Raw genomic sequence first — 26,255 nt, 5'->3', positions numbered from 1 at the left:
GTTCCTGAGAGGGATTAAGTGCACCATGAAGAGCTGAAGTTGGAAAGGAAAAATGTTGGCAACCCCGTCTCCTAAAAGCGAAAGAGCTTTCTGCGCACTCCACAGGGCTGCTTGGTCCAGGCCATCATGATCCACTCCAATGATTTAAATTATGGGCAAAGTTTAACAAAAAAATTATTTTAGCAGGAAGTTTTCCAAACAGTTATTTACTCCTGCTTCACTCCCCTTGGAATGGGGGAAGTTCATACAAAGGAGGGATTTACCGCAACTTCAATACAGTAGTAGCAAAGTCCTGTTCATACAGCAAACTGCTTCTTTCAGGACAATTCATGACAATTGGCCCTTAATACGTAAATATAAGCTTGTTTTAAAAGTTGCACTTGGGTAGAGTGTTGAAAAATGGCAGTGCCAGATACTCCGGCATGAGCTGGTTGTGTGGCTGGCCCCTCTGTGCTGCCCCCCTGCCTTGTTACCTCCTTTTTTGTCCCAGCCAAAGATCAGGCACTTCAGATGTAAATAAAGGCTCAGTGGCTGGGAAATCTAGCAAGAGTTGCTACGCCACTGCCTTTGCTTTCCTTGCTGCCTTCACCTTCACCACTGTCCTGCTCCACCTCTTATTTCTGCCTCCACTGTCCGCCTCACGTAGGCTCCTGCATGGTGAGTAGGTGGATCAGTTGTTGTTTTCCTTGTATGAGTGAAAGAAACACCCCATCTATCCTCTTGCCAGCAAGAATTAACTGGAAATGGCAACAGGCACACACTCCTCCTCCCACACGCCTCCTCGTGTACCCACTGCCATTCCTAGTCGGCTCTTGCCGGCAAGAGGGTGGATGGTTTGCTTCTTCTCTCGCTCACAATCCGCCTACTCGCTGGCAGGCAAGTGCAAGGCAGGCAACAGAGTGAGGTGGTGGCAACAGCACAGCAATGTGATCAGCCCAGTTTTCTCCAGTGTATGCTTATTTACGCTTATATGTGCTTAAAAGTGTTTTATATATGCTCGTCCTAACTTAAGCAACTTCCTTCCACAATAAAGCTCACCAGCTGGAAAAGTGCCAGGAGTGTCTGTTTGTCCAAACAGACAGTGCTGTCCTTAGAAGCTACTGGGTTATCTCTGTTTGTTTAAAATACAATACACGAATCAGGAAATATGCTATAGTAAATTCTATTTCATCTTCTAGCTACAGTTATGCAAAATTTTGGGTTTTTTAATGATAGATCCAAAAATGTTTCCAATTACACCTTTTATTGCATTAAGTAGGTGAGTTGGAAAGTGTTCAAATTATGTTGAGTCTTCTTCAGGGAGAAAAAGGGGGGAAATTAATTGATTAAATAGGATACTAGGGTTACATCAACAACTACAGATTAGTAGTTCTGATTGGTCTTGTTTACTATATGGATGCAACCCATCCATATACCATCCATGATGTGTTTTTCTAAAAATCTTAAAATCAAAACATGTTCCAATACTCCAGAATTATCAGGACCTGATTTAGGACACCTGACTAGCTTCATTAAAGACTTAACAAATATGGCACGTTCATTTTAGGTACTACATGAACATCTTAGAAGTTGTTCTACTAGCCAAAAGTTTTTGAACTGAAATATTTGATATTTGTATTGGAATAAAGGCAGGTTTCTTACCTGTAACTGTAGTTCCTCAAGTAGTCTTTTGTGCATCACACTTGGGGTTTGCACCTGTGCACAGCCAAGTTTCAGACCATTCTAGAGCTTTACCAAATAAGGAAAAAAGAGCACAAAAAAGGCTCCCTCTTGCTGACAGCCTACTTCTTTCTCTCAGTCTGAGCGACCACCACATACCTGAAACACTAGGTGACTGTACCCCAGGCTGCACAGCAGGGAGGCAGGGTGGGTCATGTGAATGCACAGACCACTCAAAGAACTACAGTTACAGGTAAGCAACCTGCCTTTCTTCTTTGTGGTCTCTGTGCATCACACTTGGGATAATAGCAGGTGTCCTTACCCGGATGGAGGGTACAGCCTCACTGGAGAATAGAGCCCAAAGGACACATGAGATCTCGAGTGGGTCCAGCACATAGTGATGGATGGATGCAGCCAGGCACAACCACGTAGCAGCCCTGCAGATGTCTGTCAGGGAGGCACCCTTGCAGAAGGCTACATAGATTTAGACAGAGCCCTTACTGAATGTACAGTACTCTGACTGGTATAGGCAGCAGCTCCAAGGCAAGTTGGGAGGATAGAGATATAGTCTCCTTGACCCAGGGGCCAATCCTTTGTGCTGAAATAGGAAGGCCCTTCGTGGGCTCAGCATATGAAATGAGCAAGGACTGTGACCTGCAGAAAGTGTTAGTCCTATCCAGGTAGAAGGCCAAAACTCTTCTAACATACCACTACTACAACAAATATTTATATACCACTTTTCAACAAAAAATTTCCAAAGCGGTTCACATAGAGAACTTATATACAAATAAAGAAAAATTGGTCCCTGTCCCCAAAGGGCTCACAATCTAAAAAGAAACATAAGACAGACACCAGCCACAGTCACTGGAAGTACTGTGCTGGGGGTGGAGAGGGCCAGTTGCTCTATCCCTGCTAAATAAAGAGAATCACCATGTTAAAAAGGTGCCTCTTTGCCCAGTTAGCAGTAGGGATGTACATAAACTGGTTTGTGCACTCCCGGGAGGCAGTGGGGCCTTTGAGGGGCAGGGAGGGTGCCCTTACCTGCCCCACCATTTCCCCCCTGCCAGTGCTCTCCCCAAAATTGTTGCCGCGGGGCTGCAGCGAACCTCCCTGCAGCCCCTTTCACCATCATACCAGAAGTGGCCGATGCGTGTATATGTCATGAGCGTGCACGTCGGCCACTTCTAGTATGACAGTGACCGGGGCGGCAGGGAGGTATGCTGCAGCCCCACAGCAACTATTTGAGGGAGAGCACCAGCGGAGGGAAAGCAGCAGGGCAGGTAAGGGCACCCTCCCTGCCCCTTAAAGGACTCCTCCCCACCTCCGAACCGGCTCGAACACCGCACCAGTTCATGCACATTCCTAGATAGCAGGGGTTGTTAGCAAGGACTGGTAGATCCTCAGGGAAGAACATGGGTAGAGAAATGTCCTGTGTCAAATGAAATTCCGATACAACCTTAGGCAAAAAGGAAATGTCAAGTCACAAGACCACCTTGTCCCTGTGAGAGACTAATAGGGAGAATCAGAACACAGAGGGCTCTCAACTCACTTACTCTCCTGGCTGACATAATTGCAACAAGAAAAATAATTTCCAAAAGACAGATTACAAGTTGCCAGGGGCTTGAAAGGTGGTTTCATTAATTGTTTAATGAACTTTTCCAGCAAAAGTTCCCAAAGGGGTTTACATAGATATAAATACATAAATAAAATGGTTCCAGAAAGGTGATATGCCTCATATGGAACGGAGGAGGCATATTCACTATCTGGAACTGTTGGCCATGTTCAAAGCACTCTAAGTTCCCTGTTAACTGAGCAAAGAGACAGCTTTTTAAACTGGAGATTCTCTTTATTGAGCAGGGGAGAGCAACCGGTCCTATGAATCCCCAGCACAGATTCCTCTAGAGGCTGTTAATGGTGTCGATCTTATGTTTCTTTTTTAGATTGTGAGCCCTATGGGGACAGGGAGCCATTTTATTTATGTATTCATATCTATGTAAACCACTTTGGGAACTTTTGCTGAAACACAGTACCGTGTTTCCCCCAAAATAAGACAGTGTCTTATATTAATTTTAGCCCCCAAAAATGCACTAGGGCAATTAGTGGTACAGCAGAAATTACTGCTAGGTCTTACTTTCGGGGTAGGTCTTACTTTCGGGGAAACAGGGTATATAAATATTTGTTGTATTCATAATCAAATTAAAGGCCTTCCACCATTGGATAGCCGGAGACTTGGTTCTTCTCCTGATGGACAATACTACAGCTCGGTCTTACCTTAATAGGCAAGGAAATACAGCATCCAGATCACTACTCTATCTGACGTTCTTCCTTAGGTCATGGTGCCTAGAATGGACAATATGGCCCTTAGCAGTTCACATCCAGGGAGAAACCAATACTCTGGCAGACGCTTTCGGTCAACAGACCTCATGCTCTGGAACATGGTCTCATATGGGAGATCACGTTCTGGCGACCACCAGGTCCCTGAAGTGTGCCCTGCAACCCTTGGTAGAAGCATCCCTAGAAATGTTTAGGTTGGGCAAGAGCCTGTGAAACAGGACTACCCTGGGAGAGATTGGATTCCCTCGTCCACCAAAGTACAACATTCTGAATCCTAAGAGGCATGTGTAAGATTTTCCTTTGAGAGTCTCTTTGGGGATGGAAAGTGTCTAGGAACCATGACTGTTCATGCATAGGCAGGCAAGGTTTAGGACCACTGTCAATGAGGCCATTAGGCCTAGCAGTTGTTGCACAAACCTTGCACTGTGCCTGCTTGTAGTGCAGAAAGTCTCTGCAGCAAGGTGTATGGATTGAATTATTTGGTGGGGAAGATAAGCGAAAGCGGCTCTCAAGCTAAGGAGTGTGCCCAGGAATTCTATTCATTGAGCAGGTGTTAGTTTTGACTTCTTGTAGTTTATTTGCAGGCCAAGGGAGTTGAGGAGGTGCAGGGTCAGCTTTATGTGGACAAAAAGCTGTCTTTTCAAAGATGCGACCAGAAACCAATTGTCTACAAATAGGAACACCCTGACACTTTGCAGATGAAGATGGGCTGCTACGACAGACTTACATTTAGCAAAAACACGTGTGGCGGATACTAGTCCAAATGGGAGAATAGAGTACTGGTGGGTATGAGGGCCTATGCAAAACCTGACATATTTTCAATGATTTCTGGAGGCAAATCAGAAATCCTGGTTTGATCATGAGGATGGCAACCATGCAAAACCTTTTGTAGTATACAAATTGGTTTACACCTCTCAGGTAAAAGATGGGTCTTTGTCCCTCTTTGGGACCATGAAATAGCAGTGTAATAACTCACATTCTGGTTGTGATGTACCCTTTTGATGGCTCCTTTTTGCAAGAGGGATTGGACGTCTTGTAAAAGATCCTGTGAAGGAGGTGGGATTCTGATCCCCAAACAGGAAGGTAGCAACTGGAATGCAAATTTGGAACCATTCCATATAATAGCCAGAATCCACACACCCAAAATTATAGCACCCCATGCCCCATAATAAGCTGACAGGGGTGATGTGGCAGCATCAATGTCTCTTTGAATAGGGAGTCTTGGGCTTGAGAGCAGTTTGAGGTCTTGAACCAGAGGAGGAATTGGTAGGCTTGTGGTGCTGAAAATGGTGGTTTCAAAAAGAATCGCTACAGTAAGACGATGAGTGCTTAGATTGTAAGTAAGTAACATGGTCAAAACCTTCTCCTTGTACGAGTCGAAGTTGATGCTGAAGACTGCAAAAACCCCATCGATTTTGCTGCAGAACCTAATCCCTGGACCCTTTCCAAAGTACTGCTGGTTTTCTGGCCAAAAAGTGCCTCTCCATTAAATGTCCTCAATATATGCCTGTTATTTGGCCACAAGGAGACCTTCATTCAGGAAGATCTGGGCTGCCTCTCTTGATCTTGCTGAAGTTGGTTGAGGAAAGGTGCCAATTTCTCTAGGATGAAATGCTGGTAACACGCCCAACATGCTTGGTGGTTTGCAATGTATACAAGCAGGCTAGCAGTGGAATAGACCTTCTTGCCCATGGTGTCCAGTTTCTTTCCTTCTCTATCAAAGGGAGTTGACAGTGGACATTGCCCATTTCAAGACTGAGTGGATTCGACAACCACTGGGTGTTTGGTTAGGCAGGTAGTGTCCTTTTGTTTTGGAGGTTGCAGAGACTGATACTGCCTTTCCCGATGTAACTTTAACAGCCTGGGCCAGCATGGGTAATAGAGGCAGCGCTATTGGACTGTGGGTGTCTAACTGGATCAGTTCAAAATTTGTTTATTATTATTATTTATTACATTTATAAACCACCCCATCCAGAGGCTCTGGGCAATTTATAAATGACCTCTAATGGTGGTGCTTGCAGATGAATACACAGTAATTGTTCCATATAATACTTTGATTCTCCAAAAGTCGTATCCTCTGTCTCTCCCTATGCTATCTCGTCTGTCAGCTGGCACTTTTTCCGGTGGCTCATCGGAGTCAGAGGTATTCGAATCAGCATTTGAAGGGAGCCCCAGGTCTGGAAGCGAGTTTGATGGCCATGGTTTAGAGATGGCCAGCACAGGTGCAACTGCTGTTTTAGATTATGTAGCAGCAGGGACAACCAGCGTGCTAGGGCCTGACAATGTTGGGTGTTCCTTGTGCTTGGACCTACGTTCTGGCCATTTTAGAGAACTATGTGGTGTTCTAGAGCAGGATCGGATCCTGGATCCGGCTCTAGATCAGGGCTTTGATCTACAGTGGGATCTACAGGCATAATAATCCCGTGATTGTATGGTAAGTCAGACAGCTTCCCCTCTGATAATTGAGGCAGGGACTACAGCCACCTCTACAGGATCTGGGGGCACCACATGCTTTTTATTTTTCTGTTGTTCACTAGGGACATTTTCTCTAGGGGTTTTGTGCTTCTTTTTGTCCTAGGGCACCAAAGACTTATTCCCTGTCAATACCGAGGACCCCGGCACTGCAGTAGCAGTCCTTTTAGCAGGTTTATAGGATTTCAGCCTTGGTACTGACATAGGCAGCATCCCCTTTCTTAGGTTTAGGAGGATCCTTTTTTATTCTGATGCCCCCACTGCCCTTGAGTAGAGACTGGCGTGAGGAGTGTTGCTGGCTGCTGGGCCCGAGGGCTCTTGAGGGAGTGGCCTCGGCAGTGGGAGCAAGGGAGCAGCATGTGTCATAGGCAAGGCTGTCAGGGCCTGCAGAAGAGGTTCGGCCGGACCAGTTAGTAGATTGGGGCCAGACTGCATTAGTGCTGTTGATCCCTTAGCCGCAGTACAAGGGGCATTAAAATCAGGTTCTCCAACAAAGGAGGAGCTTGCTAAGAGAACCCTCTCTGACAGCAAAGCATGGAGTCGAATGGCCCAATTATGGCAGGCTTGTTTCGTGAAGCCGTGGCCGACTGAGCATGAGTCTGTGCGGTGTGATTCTCCCAGGCAGGCTAAACCGATTGAATGGGTATCCGAGAAGGGCCTTTTGGCTGTGCACTGGAAGCAGTGTTCACTTTTGTGGCCAAAAGAGGGTGAGGGGGGAGGAGAGGCATGAGAGTAAAACAACATGCAACACTCTAAGGAGGAAATGAGAGACAGATAGGTAGAAGAAATTAAAGTCAAAAAACCAATAGGAAAGAACTGGAAAACTACTTGCCAATCCTCGTAAATTTTGTCAGCAGATAAAGGACAAAGCAGAAGAAGGTAACCAAAGTAGTTACTGTGGCAGTTGGCGAAAGACTGAGAGAAAGAGGTAGGCTGTCCGCTAAGGGAATCCTTTTTCCCACTCTTTTTTCCTTATTTGGTAAAGCTCTAGAAAGGTTCAAAACGTGGCTCTGTGTAGGCACAAACCCCAAGTGTGATGCACAGAAACCACGGAGAACTGTAAATACTCGCTGAACCCACACAGAGCATCTGTGCACTAGGACTTTGTTGCTCTCCTTGCCCCGGCCATAGCCCCTGCTTTATTGCTGTGTCAGCCACTCCCACCCCGCCACTCACCCACTCCCTACCTGCTGCTCTTCCCTATCGGCATGTGGAATCCCCACTGCCCAATCCCCACTGTGCACCTGCTCTGTTACCTCCGACTGGTAAAGCACTGTGTGGGTGTGGCTTGCCACGTACGGCCTTAGCATTGTGTGTGTGTGTGTGTGTGTGTGTGTGTGTGTGTATGTGTATATATATATGTATGTATGTGTGTGTATACATACACACACACATATATATGCATATATAGAGATTTTAAGACCCAATAACTCAGTTTCTTTATAATGTTTAAATTTTAGGTGGGAAATATGAAGACATTGAAACATTCACCAGGTTACTAATTAAATTTTATGAGAACAATGTGGTTTTTAGAAGTGGAAGACTCTCCATGGAAAGAGAACATCAGAAAACCTTCTTCTACCACACATTACTGGATGCAACCATAACTGTAAAGTAGTGAATAAACCAGTATGGGTACTGATTTCTTGGTATGTTCACATAAACGGATTTTATCTTTATTTCAGAGTTGTAGAGTTGTAGCCTCCTCAATGAAGAGGTACCCTCAAAATGCATCAGGAATACGGAATGCAGTCTTCTATACAGCTGTCTTCTAGGATTTTCCTCCATGATTTATCCATCCTGGAATGTCCTGAAGCAATTTATCTTTCCTTTTGCAAAAGCACAGCTTCACTAGCACACTTTTGTGCTCTCTCAGCCCTTACCAAACATGCATAGCACTACAAGTAGTATTCAAAAGTGGCCATTTTTGATCTTCAGTAGCAGCCATCTTGCTGAGAAGCCACATATATTGAAGCCTCATAAGATTTAAACATCCAGCTTAAAAGGCAAGATGTAAACTAGTCTGCAAAACAGGAGAGAACTTAAGTTCTTAAAACATTTGCTCATTATTCTGATAGATATAGTAATTTAAATTAAAATATCACTAGTCATTTGCAATTCAACCACTTAAATTACTGAAATACTTCGTTGTAGGATATGAAGAGGGTTTTATTGGTACAGCAAATCAGGAATACAAACGTTTTGTTGCATATTTCAAATTAGGTCTGGACAGCTAATAAGCAGTTCTGCCTGTTTGTTCAGGAAATGCTCAGACAGCATGCTGCGGAAGACAATATACAGTAACTAGATAAAAGTTACATTGTAAAAGAAAATACAAGGATAAATTATTGTTGCCAATTTGCCCAGTCTAACTTAATTGGCTTCCGTTTTAATGTGCATGAAAATTTTTCAAGACAGGCTACGTCGTAACAGAACATTTGTCATTTTGGCAACAGTTGTATTGTGTGGATAAACACTGAAGCACAAGAGTTGACTAAGGAATCAGATCACTAACCTATAGTTCTAAAGACTCTTCCTATTGCTAGTGTTAGAGTGACTTCACACATTTGTATTCTGGTAAGGATTTCTAAATATAGATTACACCAACATACAGTATCAATAAGGAAGGGCCAAGGCTTGCATACACTGTCTCTGTCCCTTTTAAAACAACAGTGAGGGTCAGATCCTCTATTAGCTCCTGCTTCCATTTATTATAAACAGAGAAAAGCAGCACCCTCTATGTGTGTGCTGCCTTCATATGCAACAAAATGTGCAGGTGTGAGTGTGTTTAATGAGTAAGAGAAGCCATTCAACTCTTCCCTGTCTGCAGATCCAATCAGTTTTCCCATGCTGTAACTATATACACAACCCTTAAGCCAGGAGTTGACCAATCCAAAGCACCAGGGAGCCATGGGTCCCAGAACTTTAAGCTAGGATAGTAAGAAGTAGAGTTATTTCATTTTTAAAAAAATGTTTCAAAATTTGTTCTGTTCTATGCTACCTGTAAAAGGGAAATAGAGAAATCAATTTACCTTCTCCCCGCTACCCACAAAGTCATCACTGTCCAGTAATTTTGTCCCGTGCCCATTGTCTGGCTCCTACATTTTTGGGCTGCTCCTAGATCCAAAGAACATTTGTGAAAGCCCTACCTTAAGTAGACTCCATTCTGAGTACCTTCCTTTCTCAAAATTAGGCCATAGCATATGAGATAGGACTTATTGGACTTATCTGTGCTCTCCACTCCCCCACCCTTCCTCCTCTTCATATACTTGATACTTCTACTTGATCCATATTACTTGTACTTATACTTGAGCCATATACTTGAGCCAGGATACTTGCTGGGTGACTCACTCTGGGCCAGTCACTTCTCTCTCAGCCTAACCTACTTCACAGGGTTGTTCTGAGGAGAAATCTAAGTATGTAGTACACCGATCTGGGCTCCTTGGAGGAAGAACGGGATACAAAAATGAATGAATGAATGAATGAATAAATAAATAAATAAATAAAAATGTGTGTCCCACTGATTGAACACTTCCTGGTTTCTTAAACCATAAGTTCCCCAAGACATCTGAACTAGGGAACTATGGTTTAAATTATTCCAAAAATCCAGGATATCAAATCAGGCTTTCATGGTAACTTGCTGGATCATCTGAATTGGGCCACTGAGTAGAGGCTGTATTCAAATTACAGGGGGGGGTGGGGATAGAGAAGGCTCTTAATGAAATCCACATGCCCCACCCCCTCCAGTTTAAGCTAAATTGAGGGCCTTCTGCAATCTTATAAAACAGTAGCTTAAAGGGCCAGCACAAAAGGTAAGGGCCGGGCTCCCACTGCCCCCCTATAATTCAAGCACTGAATACAGCAGCTTTGAAAGAGCCTTCCCAAGAAGCAGCTTTAAGAATTCAGTTAAAATGGCTGATGAATTATTAAAATGTTTATGTTTCTGTTTAGATTGTGAGCCCTTCGGGGACAGGGTTCCATCTTATTTGTTTGTTATTTCTCCATGTAAACCACCCCGAGCCATTTTTGGAAGGGCGGTATAGAAATCAAATCAAATCAAATCAAATCAAATCAAATCAAATCAAATAATAAATAAAATATGCCACTGTTTTGTTATGATTTTAAATTTGTACATTTCTAGTTTTGTGTGTGCTTTTTTTAAAAAAGCTTCAAAAAAGTATGAAGTGTCTTTATTGGTAGGAATGAAAGAAAGGTAGGAGGGCACCATGGAAGAACCACCAGGAGAGGAAATCCCCAAGGGACTAGAAATTGTTTTTATTATTAGATATAAGTTAGTTATACTTTTTCAGGAGTACTGATAAAGCAAAGCAACCATGTGTATTATTTCAGAATAATTATTTTGAGATAATACAAAAGGCTGCTTTGTTTTATCAGTATCCCTGAAGCAGAATAACCATACAAAATGTGTTGGGCCTAAAGCCCCCACCCACCCCCAATGCTAGTGCATCTTTGAGATTTTCTCTTTTTATGAACACAAATGAAGCCACTTTTTTAAAAAAAATGGGGGGAGGGTTGGATTTAGATGAACCACTGAACACCATGCTGCTCTGTTAAATATGATTAGAGCCTGCCCAGTACTTTCTGATACCTTGACGCTGGGAAAGAGAAATTGCTCCCCATACAGAGTGGATTAGAAATGTGATTAGAAATATTTTAAAAATATTTCTGAATGTCTTTTTTAAAAAAAAAACAGTTTAAAGGAAACCTGAATGTAATACAATTTGTCAAATGTTTACACAAACTCTTAAAACTGAACAATGACCATGTATATTGAAGGTTGTTCTTCTAAATAAGAGAGAACCATGGAGGAAAATATCCAAGATTCAGCATTATACAATACATGACATTTTTACCTACTACTAGAGATTAGCAAATCAGAGGCACAAGGATTGAGAAGAACTATTTTGTTCTACACCAGGATTATCCACAGAGCCCATATGGATGATCTTGTACTCCTATTTTATGCTCTTCAACTACCTGAACTCTGCAATATGCTCATTTTCAAATTATAAATATTTATGACTCTACCAACCAAACAGCATGGGCAATTACATTCCATCTCATGGAAAAATAGCATTTTATCCAGTAACAACCAGCCTATTTTTATGGAAAGCTTTGGACATCTGCAATCTCATGCAGCACATGCTTACTCAGAAGTAAACCCACTCTGTTCAATGAGCATGCATAAGATTACGCATTAAGAAAGTGATCTCCACAAATACAGAGAGAAAAGAAATGTCTATCTCTAAGCAGAAATATTTCTACTACGTACAACATACAACACTCATGGTTATACTTTTAGATTTTACAGGTGGCCCCTGTTATCTGTGGTCCCAGAACCTGCAGTTTCACATATCCGCGGCTGACCTATATGTAGGCCTATATGTAGCCCCAACCTTGTTATCCGCGGTTAAAAATAATACCGCCTATCTGCAGTTCTTAAATGGCCAGAAATGACTTCCAATGTCATTTTCGGCCACCATTTTGCACAATGGAAACATTTTGTTGCTCTTTCTTTAAAAAAAATTCCCCCCACACTTTTTCATGTAAAATTGGAGGGGTTGGGGGAGCATTGGTGGTCAGCTGGAGAGCATGGTACGCTACTTTATTTCTGCCTCCTCCCCATTTTTCTAGCCCTTTTTAAAGATCTAGGAACCTAATCCCCCAATTCCCATTGACTTAAGTCCTCGTTATCTGCAGTTTTGTTATCCATGGTAGTAGGGTAGAATGGAACCCCTGCAGATAACAAGAGCCACCTGTATTAGATATAATAGCTAAAAAAAATTTGCTACTGTGATTGTTTGTGCAAACAATCTATTATACCTTTTATACATTTTGAATAATGTGTTTATGTGAAATAAAGTAATATACTTACAGATACCAAATTTAGCATAAACAATTCTGCCACTGAAATTAGCTGAATGTACTACTTTTAAATACCAGAATATGCTTGGTGAAAGTTTAATATTATAACTAATCATATGAATTATATATATATGATTATATGATATATAAATATATATGATTTTAATGTTAATTATTTTAATGTTAAAATCCTTTTGTTTTAATTGTTTAATTGATTATTGGTGCGCCTGGTGGCGCAGTGGTAAAAACTGCCGCCCTATAACCAGAAGGTTACAAGTTCGATCCTGACCAGGGGCTCAAGGTTGACTCAGCCTTCCATCCTTCCGAGGTTGGTAAAATGAGTACCCAGAATGTTGGGGGCAATATGCTAAATCATTGTAAACCGCTTAGAGAGCTCTGGCTATAGAGTGGTATATAAGTGTAAGTGCTATTGCTATTGCTATTTTAATGTTCAAATCATTTTAATTGTAAACTGCCCAGAGATGAAAAGTTTTGGGCAGTATGGAAATATGATGAAGGAAGGAAGGAAATAATGCATTTTAAAGAAAAAAATCTGAATATTTCCCAGTTACCTACATATATCAATTACCTTACACATATCAAATTCTGCATACACAATCCTGCCACTAAATTAGCTGAATGCACTACTTTTTACACCAACATATGCGGGAGGGAAGGCTTAATTTTAAAAAAAAAAATCCAAATATAATCATATTTAAACTATTATTGTTCCCAACAGATTTTTAACACTCAATCATACCAATAATTCCAAAATGACATCATGCCCAAGAAAAGAAGTTATTTCTCAGATTCAAATTTACCATATATGGTAATTATTCAATAAGATGAATAATGTTTGAAGGTGAAATCCTACATATTTTAAACTGTTCTTTTACTACCCTTTTGCAAGCATATTAATAAAAAATTATATTACAAATATCTACTTTCTTGAACTATCCTAAAAGTATAATGTGTGCAAAATGACTTTGCCTGGTCAATGATGCACCTCACCTACTGGGATATATGTATACTTTTGGAAGAATAATTCAATGTATTGAGTCAAATAGATATATTGGGAGGAAATCATTCTGCAATGCAAGATAAAAATGAGATGCACAACAACAAGGTTCAGGTTATGCTCCTAGGTTGCATAAAGGCTGTGTCAAGAGGTTTTATTTGCTATACCATCTGTTAGTATGCATGCATGCTCAGGAAGTATGCAGTTGATTTTCAAAATAGGAAACTTCATTTAAGACAATCTATATTATTATTAAGAATATTTATGTACCACTTTCAGCAAAAAGTTCTCAAAGCCTTTTGCATAATAAAAGAAATTTCTCAGAGGGACTCATAATCTAAAAAGAAACACAAGGGAAAAACCAGCAACAGTCACTTGAAGGGATGCTATGCTGGGCTGAATAGGAACAGTTGCTCTCCTGCTGCTAAATTCTGGAGATCCAGCACTTTAAAAAGTCTCTCTTTGCCCAATTAGCAGTGGTAATACTGGTCCAAAAATTATCTACAAAGCTTCTTTGCAAATAGACTACTGAACAGCTGCTTAGGCTTCTATAGGACTCCTTCACTTTAAAGCCCTCTCAGAAGACTAGCAGATCTCAGCAATCAGATGATTGCCAAGATGCATGCAACTGCTGTTGAAAGATCTCAAGCATCCATTCCACTTTTCTTCAGTCCCTCAGCCCTTAGCAAGGCTACCAAATGCTGCCACTCAAATTACTACTCATGTGCCAGGTTTGTGGCTCCCTTGTCTTCCTGCACAGTCACCTTCTTATTAGCTACACTGTGCAGTGCAACTGGTCACCTAGTAATGGGCCAGGAAGCTCTCTATTTGCTTTGAGCTTCTCCTTTCCCATGTTTATTCTTCAAGATTTCTTCTGATTTACACCGGACACGAAGGGCACAAAACACACTTACCTGTGCAGGGTTCCACCCAGCCCTATATGTGTTACATGCAATGAAGGCAATAGATTGTTGACTTGCAAACCCTGCACAAAAAGGGGATGGTGGTCTGAGTTAAGAATGTGATATTAGGCTACAAGGAACCTTGCACAGATGGGGGTCTGAAACATCCAGCATCTCATTTGAATTGGCTCCTTCATAACTGTGGCTGGGAGCCAGCTACCATCTCCTGAGCATCCCAACTGCCAAAGTTCTATCTCTCCATCACTTGCAATTCTGCAGATTAGCTTCAACTGGTATGCTCAGAACTTGCACCTGCCACAAAGCACACATCAATTCTTCACCTACAAAGGCAGTGGAAGGCCTCTATGCAAGTTCAATGCTGGTGTAGAGTGAGCCAGACCCCCTTTTCTCCCTGGCTTTCCCGCTTCCTTCCTTTCCCCACTGCTGGGGGGAAGTGAAGCAGTGGCCAACATCCAGAGATCAACAATGTGTACATGGAAGAACGAGTCATGCGTGCAAAAGAGGCAGGACAATGTTCATCTCTCACTGTTGCACACGTGAAATGCTTTTAGCCTGGAGATTATTATTATTATCATTATTATTAATTTGATTTCTATTTCTATATATGTCAGCCAATGGTTTACTGAGCGTGTTCTAAAAGCAGTACCCTATGTCAGAAGATCAGAACATAGACTCTGAGTGCAGTTCAAAAATTTTATTCCCTTTATTCATGGAATTAGGTGCTTCACAAAAAGTGGGTCCAAACCAGAGGTTTCGGAACCATCTTTTAAACACTGTCAACAGCAGTCTTAAACATATACATCTATATAACTGCAGTGTGCCAAATCCAAACATAAGCAAGGGAAGAGAAATTATAGGAGAATTTCACTCCACTACTTTAGAAACTAGAGGTTTAAGTACATCCATACAGTGATTGGTGACACAAGTGTCTCTAGATTGAGAAGTAGCTGACTATAAATGTTTGACTCTGCTTTCTTGTAAGATTACAGATTTAATTACAAACATCTCAGTCTGTCAGAATTGTCTGCAGCCTTCCAGAGAACAAAGGATTTATATATCAAATGTTTAACTACAAAATAGCACACAATTGTTGGGAAGACAAACATAATAAATAGGGTAAAACAGTTTGCTTTATTATTTTTTAATGCATTTTAAACAGACTTTTCAGCCCAGTTGTCTCCCAAATTAGTAGCAACAGAAGCCACAACAGGACAACACCAGAACTTGCAAAGTTTTATGAACAGTGTTGTTTAAACAAACTACTGAACACGGCCTTCCTCTACCAAGGTAATGAGCAGAGAGGCGGTCGGAATCCAGCACATACCTGAAAAATCCCAATTCTGTGTGCCTTACACACAGGACTGAACTACCACTAGGCTAGGAAATGTCATTTTGGTCATGGAAAGTTTCGGAGATGCTTGGGATTTAGAAAACCAAGGCAATGTTCGTATCAATGAAATGCTCACAGCTGCACTACCTGCACACATAGTTGCAGGAGAAAGCTTGGGAGTCGTGTCAGCAGAGCCCAACCCATATGTACGACGGCGCAGACACCGGGCTGCCGCTTATCTGTGAGGAAGTCACATTACCAAGGGTTTCCCCATCAGAAGTGAACTGCTGACCACAGAATAATGGGAAATGTTCCGTTAGGAGACCTAAATGGAGACGAGGCTTCAAGTCATGAATGGGAAGAGCACGCACAGGGCTAGGCTGCAAAGAGCAAGATGTGAGCCAGGGTAGCATCTCTCTCTACAGGGCTCATGGCGGGAAAGCCTTTCATTCTCCTGCGTGCGCGGCGCGATCGCTCCACCCCTGTAGGAAGGCTACATACTCAGAGACCAACAACGGCTGGTTATTAGCCACTCTGAGCGTCGATCACACAGAGTAGCACCACCCCCAACGAAACGGCGGCTTGCTCATTGGTTTGAACACCTGCTACTCCATGTTCCGAGAACTCGACGTCCCAGCAGGAACTCCCCCCCGCCCGCCACCACCTAAACCCTTCGACCCGTAAAGCTGTCAGTCACAGGGCAGAGCCCCGCCCAACGCACGAAGCCCCGCCCCGTTTTCAACGGTACCTCACGGTTCAGTCAGGTTCCTAATCATGCCGAGACCACGCCCCCTCCCTCGAAATCAGTAGTTCCCGGTAGCGCGCCAACGTCCAAGACGGTTTCCCTTGATCGCTCACCTGGGGAAAGTCACGGGCTCGGTGCGAAACCAACTTCTCCCTCCCTGGATTGTACCCCCTCTCAGCCGCCGCTCCTGCGCAACGCCCGCCAAAACACCCTTCCAGTGCGCACGCGCGGTCCCCTCCACCCCCTACCCAGTCTCACTGCGCTGGCGTGCGTCGCGCGCAGCTCTTTACTCTTTTCTTTACCCCCGTCTTAGTATCAGCACTTTATGACGCATGCGCAGGTTTTGCGGCACGCCTCGTCGCCGTACATGCCTGTCCGCGGGCAAGTATATTACATTGCCTTTCCCCCTCACCGACACTTTCTTTGCTTCAAGAATGAATAAAACTACCGACAAGCACCATCACAAAAAATAAAATAAAATTGGGAAACACCAACTAACTCTCGCATGTACGAAAGAGAATGAAAAGAAAGCTGACCAATCGCAACAGGTATCCGGTCAAATTATCCATTCGCAAAACACCTGCGGTCCGAATTGCCCAATTAGAAGAAAAACTGTAGTGCGGAGGCGGGAGTCGCCTAATGACTGGCTGTCTACAGAGCAGAAGGCGGGAAAGGTTCGCTAGCGTAGAGGAGTGACAAATAGGTAACCAATGGTCAGGGAAAGGAGGTGGAGCAGTGAAGTGGAAACGAGCGTGATTGCTATCTTATAGTCCAATGGGAGACAGGCAATCTGTCCATTGTCCAATGAGAAGCCCCTTAAGCTAACCGATCAGCCAATGAGAATGAACGGGGGTGGGCGCTGATAGTGAGGCGGCTGCTCACTGCTGACTCTGCCTCTTTTCGTCTCGGTGCTCGCAGGAGGTAACGTCGTGCTCGCCGAAGTCAATCTAGGCCTTTGTTTCTCATTTTCGCCGTCGCTATGTCTAAGTCTGAGGTAAGTGCCCAATATGGGCGCTGCTACAGTTTCTTTTCCGACCCTAAACCTGTGGCTTGTTTTTGTGGAATTATGTTTCCTTTGCCTTTAGGGATCGTCCGATTACGGGTGCGATCTTTCTCCTCACGAAGTAAGTGTTAAAAGTGTTTTTTGACCTCAGTTGCATTTTTGCATTGGTTTTCCGTTTGATTATTTTTCCCGCCCGACCTGCTTTTTAAGGCCTTCCCCTCTGCTGCTTGGGCCTGTTTTTTCCTTCGCTGATCTCGGGCCGCGCATGCGCGCTGTCTTCCACAGTGTAGGCGCCATCTTTACAGTGCGTGGCGTTCGCAGCTGCTCTTCCGCGACGCCTTGCTCGATGCGCCTGCGCAGTGGGGGGTAGGAGGCTTATGGCACAGCGCGCCTGCGCGCTGCTTTCTACAGTTTTTTCTTCCCTTTTGAGCTTTGTGGGGGATGGGTTGGTGTATAAGCCACGTGCTCGCTCGCTTTTGTCTGCGCATTCTTCTTTTCATCTCCCCCGCTTTGGGCTTTGCATAAATGTGGGGATACGACAGTGGGCCCTCACTCTGATCTTCCCTGCCACCACCTTTTCTCCCTACAACACTTCCACCACCTTTGAGATGAAGATAATGCATGTTTATTCGCAGCAAGTACCACTGTGCTCAATAAGGCTCATCCCCAGTAACTACTCATAGGGCCTGAGTGCTTGGATTAGAGAAGAGCCATGCTCCTCAGGAGCACATAGACTCTGTGATCTCCTCAAACTGCTGTGAGTCCTAAAAATGCTAGGGCACTGTGAATGTTGAACTAGATACTTCCTTTCTCTCCTTTTCCTATGCAAGTTGGTGGCTTGTGTTGGCCCTAAAATGTATCCATATCAGTCAGTGGTGCTTGGTTTTGTAGAAGTGTTCAGATGCATCTCCTGACTGGTGAGGGATTGAAGTGGGGAGCAATAGTCTCAGCAAGCATTAAAGGTGTCTTTTTTAAAATTTTCAAGACTATAACTTTTTTTAAAAGCAGTTTGTTTAATATCTCTGGTTGTTCTATATCTGGGTGCATTGATACTTAGTTTCATAATCAAAGCAAGGATTAATCACTTCATCCTTGGCACATATAGGACATAGGCTCATCCTGAATTATTAATAACTTGGTGTGTAAAGCTGGGGCAGTGGCCTAGGGAGACATAGGAGTCTTCAGTGCACTCTGAAACAGCTGGTGGGAGGGGACAGAACTTTGCAGCTTTTATGTTGGTAGATTAAAAATAGATTATCACTGGCATACTAGCCTTTAGCAGTGATGATTCTATGGTAAGAGTAGGTGTACTCCAGTTATTCTAAATTGTGGCCTGGTGAGTGCATCATGTAGTCCCAGCTCTTGTGTGGTGTAGGTGGTGGTCCTGTTTCTACTTCACCCTGTTTTTTCTCTTTCAGTCCCCCAAAGAGCCTGAACAGCTGCGCAAACTGTTTATTGGTGGCCTCAGTTTTGAGACAACAGATGAGAGCCTTCGCAGTCATTTTGAACAATGGGGCACACTTACAGATTGTGTGGTGAGTGCATGTGTGAATTTTGAGGGGAAATGTGCCAAAAGGGGCACTGATTTCACATGTTACTCAGAGCTTAAGATGATCTCACCCATTAAGAACAACATATGCATTGGTGCTGTAGGACCAATAAGGAGAGAGTGGCCTGGAGTGACTGAGAAGCTTAATGAACATGAGAACTTCCTTGAGGATTATTATAAACTGAGTATCCAATGAACCAACTACATGTTCCAAGGCATGCCATGATGCACACATATTGTGACAGCTCATCCAGTTTTGCTTTGTTCTAGGTAATGAGAGACCCAAATACAAAGCGCTCCAGAGGTTTTGGATTTGTTACTTATTCAACAGTAGAAGAGGTTGATGCTGCTATGAATGCTAGGCCACACAAGGTTGATGGTAGAGTGGTTGAACCAAAGAGGGCTGTATCCAGAGAGGTAAGCAGCTGCACAGGTGACAGCCCTTTATAGGATTGAGCCCCAAGTGCTATGTTGTCCCTAGCTGAACTCCTGAGAGACTGTGACTTTGTATTTAGCCATTAAAGCTGTTCATAAAACAGTGGCTTAGGTAATATAATTGCCAATTTTGTTTTGTTTTATGCTAATATCTGCCATTCTGTAACATGCCTTTAAGTATGCACAGAAGGGTAAATGTTTAAAACATTTTCTGTCCCTGTAAGTCTTCATCTTTATCCAAGTGCAGTCTATTTTGCATTATCATTAAAGCATGGGAGCCAATACAACTTACTTGATTTTTGAATAAACATGTACAAGACTGGACCTTTGCTATAGCATAGCCCATGTTAATTCAGTAGTTCCCCTGCAAAGAGGACTTATCCAAGCACATTTAGGAAAGTGGCTTTATCAGGATCTGCATGTGGCACTGGGGTACACAATAAACAAGTCTTAGAGTTGAGCTGTGGTATAAGCACATGCTCTGTATGCTAGTTGTCTCCAGGACAAATGGTTGCAGGGCAGTGAATGTTTGCTCATAGGCAGATATGCAAGTCTGATATCATATTTGTCCTGTATTTGTCGTAGGACTCTCAAAGACCTGGAGCTCACTTGACAGTGAAAAAAATCTTTGTTGGGGGAATTAAGGAAGATACAGAGGAGCACCACTTAAGAGACTATTTTGAACAGTATGGCAAAATTGAAGTTATTGAGATAATGACCGACCGTGGCAGTGGCAAAAAGAGGGGGTTTGCTTTTGTTACTTTTGATGACCATGACTCTGTGGACAAGATTGTCAGTAAGTGTACCAGTTACTTAGTACAGTTTACCTTTGTGTGTATTTTTGCTATGTGTGTTGCAAGGAGAATACTGACAAAACTTTTGCATTCAGTTCAGAAGTACCACACTGTGAATGGGCATAACTGTGAAGTCAGGAAAGCCTTGTCAAAGCAGGAAATGGCCAGTGCGTCATCCAGCCAAAGAGGTGAATTGCAGTCCTTGAAAGAAAGTAAAACTGGTGGTGGTTCATCTTCAGGATTGCTGATTGTTCTTGTTGTTGTTAGGCCGTAGTAGTTCTGGCAGCTTTGGGAGTGGCCGTGGAGGTGGATTTGGCGGCAGTGACAACTTCAACCGTGGCAGCAACTTTGGTGGCCGTGGTAAGTAGCCGCACTGGTAAGACTGACATGAGTCCTGAAAATAATATTGTACAAAACTACTACACTTACCTGTAGAGGTCAAGACCCTGTTTAGATGTCTTGTACTGCTGAAGGACTGGAAGTATGGCCTTGGGCTCACATTCCTCTCCACTTCATACTGAACTTGGATAAATCCCACTTTCAGTGACAGCTCTAGACTCAGATGTCAGTTTCACATTGTCATTTTCTTCTTCCCATGGTAAGTGAAGAAGAGCAGGCTATCTAGGGGACTCACTCCCAATTCCTTTCCCATGTTGTAATAGGCAAGTGGAGGGATTAATTTCTGAATCGCGTCTGAATAAGCCCTCTTAAACTGAAAAGCTAGAGAAACAAGAAAATAGCTTGCAGTTTGGCTTCATACATGTCACCAAATATTTCTATAGTAAGATAATGGATTAAAATTTTAAAAGGTTCCTGTGAATGTAACAATCTAATGGCTCTTTTGTTCTGTTCAGGTGGGTTTGGCAGTCGCAGTGGTGGAGGTGGCTATGGAGGTAGTGGAGATGGCTATAATGGATTTGGCAGTGATGGTAAGTTTAGTTCATAATCTTCTTGGTCTTCAGTTGGTTAGTCTTGTATCTAGCAAGCAGTCCTGATAGGATGAGGAAACTGTCCCTAGTGATGTATGCTTTCCAGGTTATTGCAAGGATTCTTTCATATATCGTATTTACCAGAGTAGAAGGTAACTCTGAATTTAAGATGCCTTAAAAGAGAGAGGTTAAATCCAGGTTATACCTATATTTATCCCCCAAAGAGGACTCTGTATTCAAGGTGGTCTCCTCCACTCCTTGTTTAATAGGAAAGAACGGGGAGGGGGGGAGATCTTGCCTTGGATCTGGGTAAATGCGGTAGGCTCTCCAGTATGCATGCATTGAGAGGGAACTTCATGCTGTAGTAGCTAAACAAGATCTGCTGCCTTTCCTGCAGGTTATGGAGGTAGTGGCCCTGGATACTCTGGAGGAAGCAGGGGATATGGTAGTAGTGGCAGCTATGATGGCTATAACAATGGTGGTGGCGGTGGTTTTGGAGGCGGCAGTGGCGGTAAGTGTTATAGATGTTGACCATCAACTAACTTGTTTGAACAGCATCATGAACTAGCTTAGTTCTTTTAACATAATTGCTTTCTTCTGGATTTTGATCTCTGAAATATTCCAGGAGTAAATCTCTAGTATCCTTTAAATTGTGCCAGTTGAAATAAAGCATTTAACCATAATTTAGTAGCATTAAGTTGTTACTTGGTGACTTGCAATAGAACACTCCAGCAGCTGTTAAATCTGTGATCACTCTTACATTGTAACTTGAATGCACGGATACCACCGTTTACAAAGTGGTGCATAGACGGGAGCAATTGACGCTCAGACTTCAAATCTATATCAATATGTGAGACAGAACTGGGAAGAGATGTATAACTTTATCTAGTTCGGCAGATGCAGGTATACCAAGTTTTGAAAGAAATCTGCTTTGCAGAAGTCACTTCAGTAAATACGTGCTGCTTATTCTATCCAGGAAGCAGTTTTGGAGGAGGTGGAAATTACAATGACTTTGGCAGTTACAACAACCAATCCTCAAACTTTGGACCCATGAAAGGAGGAAACTTTGGAGGCAGGAGCTCCGGCCCATACGGTGGAAGTGGTGGTAAGTATTGTAAACTAGGCAGTGTGAGTTTGAAAGCCACACCAATCTGTATATATTTCTTTGCTTCATGGTCCTAACTTGCTATTTGAAAAATTTCATGTTTTTAGGTGGCTACGGTGGCTCTGGCAGTGGGAGTAGTTATGGTGGTGGAAGGCGGTTTTAATTCCTAGGTAAGTATATTTTTCTTTAACCTCTCTTGGATATGCTGTGCTAATGAATTGTGACAGTAATGCTTAATGTAGCCAAGCAAGTTAATGAATAGCTTAAGCATATTTGGACTGAAATGCAGATGTTAAAGCTAATATGTGGACTGGCAGTCGGTGGGAACAAACTTGCTATTGGATTGTAGCCTTGAGTCTCATTATGTTTAGATTAACAACTTTATTCCATATTATTCAACAGGAAACAAAGCTTAGCAGGAGAGGAGAGCCAGAGAAGTGACAGGGAAGCTACAGGTTACCACAGTTGTGAACTCAGCCAAACACAGTTGTGGCAGGGTAGAGCTGCCTCATGAAGACATGTGTTAGACAAACGCTTGTTTGCAAACATCAGGACTGTATTTGTGACTAACTGTATAACAGGATATTTTAGTTTTTGTGTTCTGTGGAAAGTGCAAAGCATTCCAACAAGGGTTTTTATGTAGATTATTTTTTCCACACCCATGCTGTTGATTGCTGACTGTAATAGACTGATCATGACGCTTAATAAATGTGTCTTTTTTTAAATATGCTGTGTAAACTTAGTTTACTGTAAGTTAACATGTATTGGTTTAGATGCACAGTTGGTGTGCAGCTTTAACTTACGAAAGAGCATAAATGCCGGAGGACAGGTGTCCTTAGATTTTAATTTGTATACTGATAGGACTGACCACAGTTGCAATTGGCAGAGCAGCCAGTATGAGCTGCTGTCTAAGACTACTAATAAAAAAAAAAGTTTGGCCTTTTGGGACTTGCTTGACCAGTAAAGTTACTGGGATTTGCTGAGATTATGTAGACTGCTTTAGACGGTCAAATCCACTTGGTTCTGAGATGTTCCAGATGCTGCACCAATTTTACCATCTTATAAGACAAGTTTTCACTCCTCAGTACAAGCCTTGCAGAACATGGAGGGCCAGCCAGCTGGTTGCCAAGGGCTGTGGGATCTCTTGTTCTGAGAAAGCTAATGCCAGGCTTTCACAAAGTCTCCAGTGCAGAGTTGGGAGCAGATTTGTTTCTCTGCTTAACAGACTGGCAAACCTGATTTTTCATCCACTGGTAGATGAATGTTTGGGGTGGCCCCTGAGAGAGATATCATTTGCTGAAATGGGTATGAAGGTATGCATTGAGCATACGTCAGTGGGGATTACAGAAGAAATTGAGCCAGGTTCTGCACTGGCTTTAATACCTAGTCAGTGGTTGGTTGTGGTGGGGGTAGGACCATGTGCACCCTGCTTCAATGATTTCAGATTAGGTTTTGTGCTGGGAAGATAATATAGGGATGTGCACAAACCGAGGCTCATGCACAGTTCAGCGCCGAATCATGTGCATGCTGGTGTTGCGTGTGGGATCTTGAGGGGAATGCTGTTGCAGCAGGAAGCTGCATGGGGCAGCAGAGTGCAGGCAAGGACCTGCTCGCTGACTTCTCAAGGATCCCGCTCCTCCATTGGTGGCACTGAACCAGTTTGGACCTTGCATGAACCTAAGTTTGTGCACATCCCTAAGATAATGTTTAAACACAAGGGAAAGTCTTACTAGACTGAAACAATAACTCTGTAGAAGTCTGTGTGCTTGAAGGCACCATCTGCAGAAACTACATAATAGGAACTCATTATTCCTTCAAAAAAAAAACTCTTCTCCAGCGAGGGAGGCAGTGCAAGATCTATGAACTAGCAGTCTAGTTGCATTTTGGAGCATCGGAGTCTTATCAATGGGATAATTGATTCATGTTCTGTTCTATGGTGCAACAGCCCCAGGCATCTCAGTGCAGCATACTACAGTGTGCAACATAGTTAGAAAATTGACCATTTAGGTAGTGCCACCACTTTTGGCACTATCTAAAGAGGGTTTTGGAACTCTTTCCTATGCTCATTCCATGAGGTAGAGCTGGAACTGCACTTAAAATGGAGGGGTATGGTATAGAGCAGTGTTTCTCAACGATTTTGGAATCATGGACTGGTACATTATTCATGCACAGTTTCCTGGACCAGCAGTTAGTAAGGGGGTCGCCCCTTCGGCACTCCCCAAAAAACAATTTTGGGCAGCTCTCCAGAGCTCATTTCTAGGCAGCCCACACTGCTTGATATTGTTCGTTTCGAGGAAGCGAAATGAACATTATCCAGCAGTGAGGGCTGCCTGGGAATGAGCTCCGGAGAGCTGCCCAAAATTGTTATTTTGGGGGGGGGGTGATTTTTATTAGTGATGCCTCACGGACCGATACCCAACACCTTGAGGACCGGTGGTTGAGAAACACTGGTATAGAGGGCTGTCCCACTTAAATTTGAGATCTAACTGCACCATAAATATTTCTGTTCCAAGAATTTCTATTCTTGTGAAATAGTACCAATTTAATCTGTTCAAACCTGTTTACAGTTAACAGTGGTGCATGTGTGTATATAAAGTGTTTTAACTGGTCAATGGCTTCATTTAGAATGCAATATAAATAGCCCTGATGGGATTTACGTGGCTGAGTTTGCAATAGCAGGTGGATCCTTATTCTTTTGAGGGAGACGAGACCTCAGGATTCATAATCGTTTTTGGCTTGGTAGCATAACCACAACAGAGGAGAGCACACCAGCATCCGAAAACTAAGTAGCTTTACAAATCCAGGAGGCATGCAGATGGTTGAGCTACTAGGAACGGCTAGCAAGCATAGCTCCGAATGGCTTCCAGCTCAGACGCTACCACAGCTGAGAGTAGACACGTGTGTTGAGTCGAGTGGACAGATAAGCCAGGTGCAGGCTTCTGCTGTGAATAGAAAGGAGTGCTCAGTGACCACCGGAAGGAGGCAGACGAGAGTCAGGATCCTTGCTCTTAGGACTAGCAGTCAGACGCAGAAGGAAGGAAAGGTTATATTACTGTACTGGTAGGTAAGAACAGATTTTACTTATGTCCTATACAGTTTTGTTATCCTGCTAAACTTTCTCAGAGGCTGAGTTTACCTTGTGTAAATAGCAGTTTGGCTACTTTTAAAAAAACTTGCCCAGTGCTGTAATATACAGGGAACAGATGGGTAGAACATAATCTTGATTTGTCTATTGAAAATTAACTGTCACAGGCCTGACAACATGGCTGGGGAAATGTATTTAATGAAAGAACTGCTGCTCATCTCCGTTCTTGGGTGACAGTGGCAATTTAAATATTTAGCATAGTAGCCTAATGCACTGGCTGTGCTGCTGTAAAGGCAGTGGATTACTACTGGGGGTGGGGACATTCTGTGCAAGACATCTGTAAAATTTGTGGGGAGAGCTTATACTGGGTGATATAAACTGGTCTTCCTTTTTTTAGGAGAAGAGGAGCTGTCCCATCGTTCAAACGCCTTTTCTCCATGCTGGTGGAGTGGCATGTCTGGATTGCCTGTTACAAGGTAAAATGGGCCAGTTTGGATCCAGAGAAGGTGGGCAGGCAGGGGGTAAGAGGCCACCTGAATGAAAGGGTGATGAAGCAGAATTACTACAAATGTTCTTTTTAGGCCCAGTTTATGAGTAGACTGCATTGTTTGGGGTTTTAACATATTTCTGGCTTGATATGTAGCTCTAGGCTGCTTCAACTTTTTAAAAAAATTGTAAATGTGTAGCAACTACTACAGTGGTCTGATGTGGCTGTTTTATTCTTTAGCATCACAATTGTTTTGTTCTGTTCCTGCAGGTCTCTTCAATTTGCATACCGTAAACCTTTCAGTGAAAGTTAAAATGGCTACTGAGTAGCTGTACATGTAAGCTGTTCTTCTGAATAATCTTTTTGTATCTATTGAATAAAGCTTTTACAGTTACTAGCTTGCATTTTGAGGCTTGTTAATAACCAAGAATTCTGAGTTTCTGTCAGTTGACACCCGCTTCTCAAACAAGTACTGTTGAAGCATTTGTTTTAGCACTAAAA

At 43.0% G+C, this 26,255-nt stretch overlaps 2 protein-coding genes and 1 long non-coding RNA gene across 7 annotated transcripts in view; 2 read left to right on the top strand and 1 right to left on the bottom strand.

Annotated features, from left to right (window-relative positions):
* LOC128347998 (uncharacterized) overlaps positions 1–8,024 on the top strand; it is a 32,468-nt gene extending 24,444 nt beyond the window's left edge. Inside the window, exons 2-3 of the long non-coding RNA XR_008317872.1 lie at positions 7,323–7,393; positions 7,926–8,024. This is a non-coding gene — a long non-coding RNA (uncharacterized LOC128347998). The remainder of the gene's footprint in view (positions 1–7,322; positions 7,394–7,925) is intronic.
* Positions 1–16,636, bottom strand: part of CBX5 (chromobox 5) — a 72,139-nt gene extending 55,503 nt beyond the window's left edge. The window contains exon 1 of the mRNA XM_053303451.1: positions 16,481–16,636. The gene's annotated coding sequence lies outside the window, so the exon portion shown is untranslated. The remainder of the gene's footprint in view (positions 1–16,480) is intronic.
* Positions 16,637–17,207: 571 nt separating this feature from the next.
* Positions 17,208–26,151, top strand: HNRNPA1 (heterogeneous nuclear ribonucleoprotein A1). Of its 5 annotated transcripts, XR_008317870.1 has the most exons (13): positions 17,211–17,361; positions 17,453–17,491; positions 18,789–18,905; positions 19,190–19,336; positions 19,940–20,150; positions 20,244–20,336; positions 20,416–20,508; positions 21,003–21,077; positions 21,475–21,588; positions 22,054–22,182; positions 22,290–22,352; positions 25,665–25,743; positions 26,025–26,151. XR_008317870.1 is itself a non-coding variant. In XM_053303447.1 (12 exons), the coding sequence occupies exons 1-11, from the start codon at positions 17,347–17,349 to the stop codon at positions 22,343–22,345; spliced, it is 1,089 nt and encodes a 362-aa protein (XP_053159422.1). In that variant the 5' UTR covers positions 17,212–17,346; the 3' UTR covers positions 22,346–22,352; positions 22,585–22,907. The 5 variants fall into 5 exon arrangements, 4 of the variants coding, with proteins under 4 accessions (XP_053159423.1, XP_053159425.1, XP_053159424.1 ...); XM_053303447.1 differs by lacking the exons at positions 25,665–25,743; positions 26,025–26,151 and adding an exon at positions 22,585–22,907 and having other exon boundaries at positions 17,212–17,361; XM_053303448.1 differs by lacking the exons at positions 17,453–17,491; positions 25,665–25,743; positions 26,025–26,151 and adding an exon at positions 22,585–22,907 and having other exon boundaries at positions 17,208–17,361.
* The last annotated feature ends 104 nt before the right edge of the window (positions 26,152–26,255 follow it).

This window comes from Hemicordylus capensis, chromosome 2 (genome assembly GCF_027244095.1).
Source record: "Hemicordylus capensis ecotype Gifberg chromosome 2, rHemCap1.1.pri, whole genome shotgun sequence".
Lineage (NCBI taxonomy): Eukaryota > Metazoa > Chordata > Lepidosauria > Squamata > Cordylidae > Hemicordylus > Hemicordylus capensis.
Note: the sequence above shows the minus strand (reverse complement) of the source record. Positions and strands in the feature narration are given on the sequence as shown.